This window comes from Oryctolagus cuniculus, chromosome 4, assembly GCF_051225735.1.
Source record: "Oryctolagus cuniculus isolate XC-2025 breed Fujian yellow rabbit chromosome 4, ASM5122573v1, whole genome shotgun sequence".
Lineage (NCBI taxonomy): Eukaryota > Metazoa > Chordata > Mammalia > Lagomorpha > Leporidae > Oryctolagus > Oryctolagus cuniculus.
This window is the reverse complement of record NC_142870.1, coordinates 131,969,648-131,979,747: the sequence shown is the minus strand read 5'-3', so window position 1 is coordinate 131,979,747 and position 10,100 is coordinate 131,969,648. Positions and strand designations below refer to the sequence as shown.

Below are 10,100 nucleotides of genomic sequence, written 5' to 3'. Positions count from 1 at the left end.
TGGACATTTGAGGAATGACCCAGTGGATGACAGCTCTCTCTCCCTCTCTCTCTCTCTCTTTCTCCTTCTCTCTGTATCTCTGCCTTTCAAATAAATAAATAAATCTTTTTTAAAAAAAAGAAAAAAGGAATTGAGTTGTCTTCATCCCTGTATTACGCATGCCTATTCGGTGCCTTTCACCTACCAGGGGTTCAACAAGTACTCACTTACTGTCAAATGAATGAATGGGGTTGATATATATTTATATTTATTTGCTAACTGGTTGATATTAATGACCCAGAGAATACTGGGTGATGTCAAAGGTCCTATATTCATTGGGACCCTCAGGAAAGAACAAATATGTCTTAAGACCAGAGCCCTCACTTGCAATGATTTCTCTTCAACTACCAAGCACAGCCTGCTGGCTGGCAAGGTTGGTGGGAGGTTATCTTAGTAGGCCGAGTTAGTAAGTCCCCAGCTTATGGCTTATGAATACTTTCTATCTTATGGAGCTCCTTCTAGCCTGTTCTTACAGAAAGATACTCTGCCCTCGTAGTCACTTGGCGTGCAGCATCGCCCAAGGCCCACGCATAGGAAGAAGGGGCAGGGCTGTCTTCGGGAGCCCGTTCCCCTGCTGTTTTACAGCTCAGGCCCCACGTTTGCTTTAATGCTCTGCTGCCATCTTCCAATTCTTAATAAATCTGAGCAAGAGGCCCCACATTTGCATTTCGCAGAAATTCCCACATATTATACAACCAATGAGTACAAGTTGTGAACTTCCCAACTTCTTCTAGTTTGACGGTTTTAATACTGAAAGCCTTGGGTCTTGGGACACCCCTCAATCCCAAACAAACCATGGCAAGCTGACTGCTGGTCCTCAGGCATGCCTTGCTTTGCTCCTGTGATGTAATGACTTTGTGAGTCCATTTAAGACATGCAGAACTCCCCGGCAGGGGTGGGTGTTTGGCCTAGTGGTTAAGACACGGGTTAAGTCATCCATATCCTGTGTCACAGAGCCTAGGTTTGATTTCCAATACCAGCTCCCGATTCCAGCTTCCTGCTAATGCACACCGGAGGAGGCAGCAGGTGACAAGGCAAGCAGTCGGATCCCAGCCACTGGCTTGAAAAGAGCTGAACTGAGTTCCTGGGCCCCTGCCCCAGCACTGGCCATTATGAGCATTTTGGGAAATTAATAGCAAATGGGAATTTTCTCTCTCTCTTTCTCACTCAAATAAGTAAATAAAAAATAAACCAACAGAGGCTGGTGCTGTGGCATACTAGGTTAAGCATCTGCCTATGGCACCAGTATCCCATATGGGCACAAGTTCAAGTCTTGACTGCTCTGCCTCTGATTCAGCTCCTTAATGGCCTAGAAAAGAATACCTTATTTTTCAACATTCCTTCACGTTTGAAAATGTTCAAAAGACAAAGAAAAATGCTATTAATTTTTTAGCTATGAAAATGATAATTCTATTATACAAGAAAATGTACTTTACAGAGCCACCTATTTAAGTATTTAGGAGTAAATATAATTGTTATTGAATTGTAAACACTTCCATTAAAGAACATGTAAAACAAGTATGGCAAATATTAACAATTCCTTTTTTTAAAGATTTATTTTTTAAAGATTTATGGGGCAGGTGCTATGGGGCAGTGGGTTAAAGCTCTGGCCTGAAGTTCTGGCATCCCACATGGGTACACATTGTTTGTTTACGATTTATTTATTTGAAAGGTAGAGAGAGAGAAAAAGAGAGATCTTCCATCCACTGATTCACTCCTTAAATGGCCACAACAGCTAGGGCTATGCTAGACCAAAGCCAGGAGCCAGGAACTCCATCCTGGTCTCCCACATGGGTAGCAGGACCCAAACACTTGGGCCATCTTCTGCTGCTTTCCCAGGCACATTAGCTGGGAGCTGGACTAGAAGTGAGCAGCCAGGGTTTGAACCAACACTCCAATATGGGATACCAGCTTAACCCATATTACACTATGGGGCAGAGAGTAATGTCAGTGAGCCTCTGGAAGTCAGTGTGAAATGTTGTGTGTGTGATTGACTTATATATTTGAAAGACAGAGAGAGAGAGGCAGACACACAGACACACACACATGCACACATATATCTACCAGGCAGGAGGAAGAGAGGGAGAGAATCTTCCATCCACTGGTTCACTCCCCAAATGACAGCAATGGCCGGCCCTGCACTGGGCCAGGCCAAAGCCAGGAGCCTACAACTCCATCTGGTTCTCCCATATAGGTGCAGGCGCCCAAGCACTTGGGCCATCTTCAGCCAGGCGCGTTAGCAGGGAGATGGATCAAAGTGGAGCAGCTGGGACTTGAGCCAGCGCCCACACAGGATGCCAGCATCACAGGCAGCAACGTAATCAGCTGTGCCACAATGCTGGCCCCAGTCTGTCCTGATTTAGGAACAGAAGTCCTGGACCCATCTCACTCCAGTGACCAGAAACTCATGCCGAAAGTCTTCTTAGCATGACACAATGTGTGTGATCTTGATTCACTTCAACCTATTATATTCATTTATCTATTCTGGGCAGAATGGCAGGTGTCACCTTCAACTTAACATATTTTCTGTTCATGTAGTTGGCCCGTATTTCTGGCATGCTGTTTGGTTTCCTTATTGATTTGTAAGTTTGTGTACATTCTGGGTATCTTAGGTCTGTTCTCCAGAAGCAAACACTGACACAGGGCTAGCGTGCAAGTGATTTATTTAAGAAGTATTTAAGCAAGGCTCTATCAAGGAAGTGGGGGTTTATAAGGGAAACTGGCAGAAGTGGGGAAGCAGGGCAGCAGGCAGGGGGGAGAAAGAAGGCAAGAGTGAGCTCTCCGACTCAGGCCCACAGAAGGTCCCCTCTGACCCCCAGGGCACCGCCGGAGTGCCAGTCGCACGCCCACCTGCACTGCTGAGGGTCCTGTGGGGGATGTAAGGTCAGTCTCACTTGCAGTCTACAAGAGTGAGATACTTACCATCCATCGTTATCTGGAACGTTCTAGGAGTTGGGCCATATCCAGGTGCAGGTTGTCAGGGGTGACACAGGCCTTTGCATACGTTGCTGTTGGGAGTAGAAAGTGGCACAATCCTTTTTTGGGGAAAATACTGGGCAGAACCTAGCAAAGTTTAAAATCATGGAGGTGGGCATTTGGTGCCTCGAATCCCATATCAGAGTGCCTGAAATGCGGTTTTTAAGAAGGTACGTGAGACTGAGGCTCTGGACAAGATGCTTCCAACAGCATCACCGGCTGTGGCTCCGCTCAGTGCCTACGGCACGAGTGCTTTCACCTACCGTTCCACCTAGCGGACACAGGTGTAGGGCAGGAGAACCAAAGGACTCAACAGACAGAGGCAAGATCCTGTGGCAAGCCCCATCGCAGAACGAAATGACCAGCTGTTGTTTTGGTTTTAGTTCTGACGACAGACGAGGCCACATACGTATTATAACACTGGAGGAAAGAATGAGAACCTTACAGCTCTGTTGTCTCATCAGATATGAACATGCTGGCAGGACAGAGTGATTTTTTTTTTTCAACAAATACACACCTTTAAAAATCCCAGGGGATTTCTTCAACTAAAGTGGAAACCAGAATCGTGTGGACACTTTGAACATGGCATGGGAGCCAAAACGAGGTTTGCCTGTGCAATCTTCTTTCTTTCTTGGTGTGCCGGGGGTGTTAAATCAGCCACTCTGAGCGCCACCTCCCGGAAACGCACATACACAGATAACAGAAAGACAAAGCTCCAAGTGGAAATTCAATTGTATTTATTTTTCTTATACAGAATCAGAGGAGTAAAAACCAGTACCAAATACCGGGTAAAATGGTTTGATCTGATTGATTCAGTTGCATACTTCTGTATGCATAACATTCTAAATTAAAAATACACACACGTATGTCATATTACAAAATGCAGAAGTCAATTTTTTAAAAAAGTTAAAGTACTAGCACATAAATGATGTAGTGGGTTAGGGAAACGGTCTCTGTCAATCGCCCATTTTCCCAGTGAATCTACAATTTCCTTTTATGCTTTAACAACTTATTGATTTATTTTTTTACATAGAAGCTGTCCCTTCCGAAGTCACTTTCTAATGAGGATCACATCTTGAGAACACAACTTGGAAGAGCGACCCTGCTCTCACTCCACACCACCTTCCGCCGAGAGCTGTTCTGCCAGCTGGGGGCTACAGCACCCCCACCCACACTGCTCTGCGTGCTCCCCTGGCGTGGAAATGAAAGGAAGGACACTCACATCCTATACATTGTGGTGAAGCACTGTCTAACGGTGGCCTAGGTCACAGAATGACAACCCGCTTTTGACAATGTCTTTACTGCAAGAAAACGTATCGGGAAAAGGATACCTTGAAAGATCTCGGAAGTTATTTTTCAATTTCACTTTTGAAGATGCCTTTTCCGTGGCAAAATTTTGGGGTGAAATTGATTGATTTGGGAATAAGAAGACTAGCTAGGCTGGCAGTTGTTTGATAAGAAATATAGTATAAATTAGCACCTTATTGTGAATTCTGCAAGGGTTTTTAACACTTACAATAATAGGCAATAGCCATTAAAAACTTGCTCTTACTTTATGTTTCTAGCTTTAGTGTTCTTTAACAAAGGCCATATTTTATGGCCCTAAAAACAACAACAACAACAACAAAATTATATCTGGCTTCATCTATTAGTAAACACATAGTCAGGGTCTGTATTTTATTCTGGAAAAATATTTAATATATTTATTAATAAATGTTCCAACTAATTTTGCTACAAAAATTCTAGTATTTTCTAATGCCACAAGCTTACTAGAAAATTACTTCTAAGAATTGGTAATATAAATCATCAATGATTCAACTACTTAAAAAAAAAGAGAGGGGTATCTATTTCTTTTACATTTAAAAACCTGAAAATGAGTCTATAAAAATATTTTTTAAAAATACAGTAACACTGCTGAGTTTTATTAGGTCCCTTGTTTTATTTATTTTTTTCTTAGAAAGAATGTACAACTCTTTTTGCAATTTTTGCTAACAAAAGAGAAAAAGAAATAGGGCTCCCTTTCAATTTAGTAGCAAGATAAACATCACCGCACGTCTCTGCGTGCTCAGAGAACACGGAAGGAAAGGACGGGGGCACAGAACCCATGGGTCCTTCGGGTAAAGGAAATCACTCCATGGTGTCAAAGCCACAGGGGTTCACGCTCTTATCCGCCTGCACGTTCAGCATGGACAGGGCGCCCAGCGCAAGCCCTGTGCCTCTGCCTCCCACATAAAGTGCACCAAAGCCTTCTTTTCTCCGACAACAAACTCCTTTGGGTATCAAGGTTGTAGGAGAAAATTGCTGCTTTGTCCTTTTGGGGCGCCTCTCACACCTCCTGCCCGTCTTGCTTTGGGGGTCCCATAACGTGTCTATTTCCTTGTCCCAACAGGCACTTTCTCACCACAGCCCACACCTGCCCCACTGCATCTCCGATCTTTGCACTTGCTTTCTTTCCAACGAGATCAAATGCATCCTGCAGACCTATATTCCCGTGGATCCGAAGGACCTCGGCTAAGATCCCCACCAAAGAAGCCCCCTGTGGGAACTGAAAGGGTCCTCTTAGAGACCTGAATTATTAATGACTTTCCAACAAGAGAGTAAATTCATAGATTATAAATAATGTCAGTTCAAAATATTAAACAGTTCAGGACTTCATCGGCAATGCAAGCAGACTGCGTGCCAGGTGAACACGACACTCTCTCAGTCCTTCAAAGCTAATAAACAAGGCTTTTGGTTACATAAGAGGTATTGAATACATATTTCATGCCTTTTTATACCAACTGTAGCAAACAGGATTAGGATAATACACTTAGAAATCAATTCTGCTGAATTCAGAAACATACGTCTCCACCATAGGCCTTGGAGATCTGCTTCATCCTTCACACAGTTTCATAGATAGGATTATTTTAAACCCTTGACATCTCAAAAGCAAAACTGACAAGGCTTCAGAATTGAGATAGCAACAGCTTGTACGGTGTTCATCAGGCTGAAATTTGTGCTGGCCTGATGCTTTCAGCATAGTTTCAAAGACAAAAAGACAGTGGCCGCTGATTCATCAAAAAACATTTGACTGCCTTTGCCCTCTATGAAAAAATCACAACACTTTATAAAATAAACACCACATTCTAAGCTGCAATTTGAAAGTAAAAGTCCAAGTTGCAATTTAAAAACAAGGTTTTGTTCCATACATGTTCAGAAGTAGTACCAAGCTGGTCTCTTTCACAAGCTCACAGGTGTAAGGCTGTCACTCATATGGCTGGGAGCCTCCCAATGCAAGGCTCACGCCGTCTGCATGCCACACAGTAAAATAATGGAGAAACCAGACCTGGGTGTGCTTTTGAAAATACACAGTAATAAGAGCCATCAGAGCCAGCATGGGTTCCAAACTACACTGTAGACCATATAGCAGAATCTTACCAGACATATACTGATTTTTTTTTTTTAAAGCTCAAGTTAAATACATTTTTTAAAGCATTCGGATCTGCTGTCATCATACAGTTTTTGAAACTGTAAATTAGGCTTAATTTTGTGCACATTTCCTGGACCAATGTACCCGTCAGAATTCACTGCCTGTGGTCAGCTTTTTATGGTTGGTACTCAATTGATGTATAAATTTCACCTAACCCCCATAAAGCTTAGCCATGGGAGAGTAGAAAGTTAAAAAAAAAGAGAGAGAGAGAGAGAAGCAACTTGCATAATGGATTCTGCACACACCACTCTGCGTACTCTGTCACAGGAACGCAGGCTTGCAGAAAATGAAAATAGAATATGTAATTCTGTTTAACTGCAGTGAGTGCCAATCCAAACCAGGCAATGATTAGACTGGCCTCAAGGAAAGGAGGGAGCATGAGTCGTGGAGGCAGAAAGGGGTGCACCTGCAGACTTGCTCCGCTCCCGTGGCTTTTCCCAAGAGGCCCAGGAAATGTCAGGTCCCAGCTGCATCCACATTACAATGGTAGTGACTACAGCCAGGTCAGAAAAGGCTCGCTTTTGTTCAGAGCGGACTCCACATCATTAAAGAGGGGGATCAGGTCTTCAGATTCCAACGTTCCCAGGTCAACGTTTGTCCCCGGAAGACAGTCAAGGAAATCGGGGAAACGGGTCTGCTGGGGATTGATGTTCACAGGCATCTGCCCTGCATTTTCTCCTGAAACGAAATGAAAGGAAATCATGTTAATCCCTTCCCTTGACAGAGGGACGGTTCAAGTGTTAACAGAGCCCTCACCCTCAGCTCTTCAGCCTCCTTGTTACTGATCCTCACTGTAAACAGGCGCAGAGATGCTGGGGGGTGGGAGGGAGGCGATTCTTAAGTTGTTTCTGGGCAGACATGGTCCAGAACATTAAAGTGCAGGAGGATAAAAAGAGGGCACGCAGAAGGCATTGTGGGTCTGACCTTCAGTCTGTGCTCCATGTCCGAGGCGCGAAGAGCTGCTTTGCAAGAGGAGGGGGCCCTGCCTGTCCCAACGCACAGCTGCTACAGCTAGAACCTATGGGTTACGTTCAAAGACAGTACGAAAGTGTTTCCAAAGTTTATAGAAAACGGAATTACACGATAAATTTAGGGCTGGTACTGTGGTGCAGCAGGTTAAGCCACTGCCTGCAATGCTGGCATCCCGAAGGAGTACCAGTTCGTGTCCTGGCTGCTCAACATCCAATCAAGCTCTCTGCTAATTCTACTAATCCACGGAGATGGCCCAGGGGCTTGGGCCCTGGTTACCCATGAGGGGACCCAGATAGAGTTCCCGCCAATATGGTCAGCATGTGATTGGCAGGCCTAACCGACCTTTCCCTGACACATTTGAGTTCTGCCCGCCCCCCGGCTCCCCCTTATGTGGTCGCTGTATAATTACATTTCTCCTTGTGAAAGGGTTTATGCCTACTTCCCCAACTGCCCTCACACAGGTGACCCTAAACTCAGGGAGTCAACACTCACTCAAGCAGGTTAACTTGAAACCCTGTGTTTGTCAGGCACGTTTCGTATATGACATGAACCTTCTCAGAAGAGAACTTGGTGGCCGGCTCTGTGATCCCATGAACCGCACACCTCTGCGCAGCGAGCACTTACGAGGTGAGAAATCAGAGGCTGTACCACTCACCCTAAGCCTTCACTACCTGAAGCAGAGAAGCAAAGCTGCACCCCGGACGGCCATCCATGCGATGGATTCCACACACTCGCCGTTTACTGACCTGAGGTCATTTTAAAAGGCATGGAAGGTTGCCGGCGCCGCGGCTCACTAGGCTAATCCTCCGTCTTGCGGTGCCGGCACACCGGGTTCTAGTCCCGGTTGGGGTGCTGGATTCTGTCCCGGTTGCCCCTCTTCCAGGCCAGCTCTCTGCTGTGGCCAGGGAGTGCAGTGGAGGATGGCCCAAGTCCTTGGGCCCTGCACCCCATGGGAGACCAGGAGAAGCACCTGGCTCCTGCCATCGGATCAGCGTGGTGCGCCGGCCGCAGCATGCCGGCCGTGGCGGCCATTGGAGGGTGAACCAACGGCAAAGGAAGACCTTTCTCTCTGTCTCTCTCTCTCTCACTGTCCACTCTGCCTGTCAAAAAAAAAAAAAAGGCATGGAAGTTGGCTGGGAGCACCAGGCAGTGACAGCCACACCGGGAGAACAGAGGGAGGGGAAGGCCAAGATCCATGACCGGCAGAAAAAGCAGTTCATGAGGCTATGGAAAACAGGCCAAAAACAATGTGGAGGAGAAAACTGACAAATTCAGAGGTCCTCAAGACCCACAGATTCCAATAAAGATTTTATTCCTCCAAAAAAAAAAAAAGAAGAAGAAGAAGAAGAAGAAGAAGACGACATAGAATCAAATCTATCCTTTAAAAAAAAAAAAATCTACCGGGGCCAGCGCTGTGGCACAGTGGGTTAATGCCCTGCCTGAAGCACCAGCACCCCATATGGGCGCCAGTTGGAGACCCAGCTGCTCCTCTTCCAATCCATCTCTCTGCTGTGGCCTGGGAAAGCAGTAGAGGATGTCCCAAGACCTTGGGCCCCTGCACCCACATGGGAGACCCGGAAGAAGCTCCTGGTTCCTGGCTTCGGATCAGTGCTGCTCCAGCCATTGAAGCCAACTGGGGAGTGAACCATCAGATGGAAGACCTCCCTCTCTGTCTCTTTGCCTTTCCTCTCTCTGTGTAACTCTGACTTTCAAATAAATAAATAAATATTTTTTAAAAATGATATACCAAATTTTTTTTTCTTACTTTACTTTGATTTTTTTTAATCCTTACTATCTTCCCAGTGTTTAAAAGATGAAAATAAATACAGAACTTCCGTATGGCCCAGCAATCCCATTATACTGGGAATAGAACCAAAGGAAATGATATCAATCTGTTGAAGAAATTTCTGTACTCCCATGTTTATTGCAGCACTGTAAATACCCAAGAAATGGCAACAATCTATGTGTCCCTCCACTGAGGAATAAAGTAAACGTGGCACACATACACAATGGAGTATTATTCAGCCATGAAAAGGATGAGACTCTTACTTTAACAATGTGGAAGTCACTAAGTTAAGTGAAATAAGCCAGGCACAGAAAGACAAGCATTGCATAATCTCACTTACCTGTGAAATCAAATTGAAAGGAAAACTGATCTCATGGAAATTAAGAGTAGAATAGCAGTTGCCAGAGCAGGGGAAAGCAGGGGTGAGTGTGGGATGGGAGCCACTTGGTCTACAGGCACTAAGTTACAGTAAGGGAAAGAAACTCTGGTGTTCCATTGCCCAGTAGAGTGACTTTAGGATGACAATAATATATTACAAATACTTAATTTAAAGGCAAAAGATAACAGACAGGATTTTGAAAGTTTTCACCAAAGACAGATGATAAATGTTTGAGGCGATGGGTTAACCCTGACTGAACACTGCACAGTGTGCACGTGTATCATGGTACCATACGGTGTTGCATAAATATGTGCAATTCTTATGTATCAATTAAAAACAAAATTTGGGCGAGTATTTGGCCTGGCAGGGAAGATGTTGGTTAGGACATCACAAACCAACCATACTGAAGTGCCTGCATTCGAGTCCCAGCTCCACTCCTGATTCCAGCTTCTTGCAAATGCACATCCTGGGAGCCTGAG

General features: G+C 45.0%; 1 protein-coding gene across 4 annotated transcripts in view; it reads right to left on the bottom strand.

Moving 5' to 3' along the window:
• Positions 1 to 3,729: 3,729 nt before the first annotated feature.
• The window catches only part of WWTR1 (WW domain containing transcription regulator 1), a 147,163-nt gene continuing 140,792 nt past the window's right edge, over positions 3,730 to 10,100 (bottom strand). For all 4 annotated transcript variants that reach the window (XM_008266319.5, XM_008266317.5, XM_008266316.5 and 1 more), the window contains exon 7: positions 3,730 to 7,162. In XM_008266319.5, the coding sequence (XP_008264541.3) occupies positions 6,978 to 7,162 (185 nt within the window). In that variant the 3' untranslated portion in view covers positions 3,730 to 6,977. The remainder of the gene's footprint in view (positions 7,163 to 10,100) is intronic.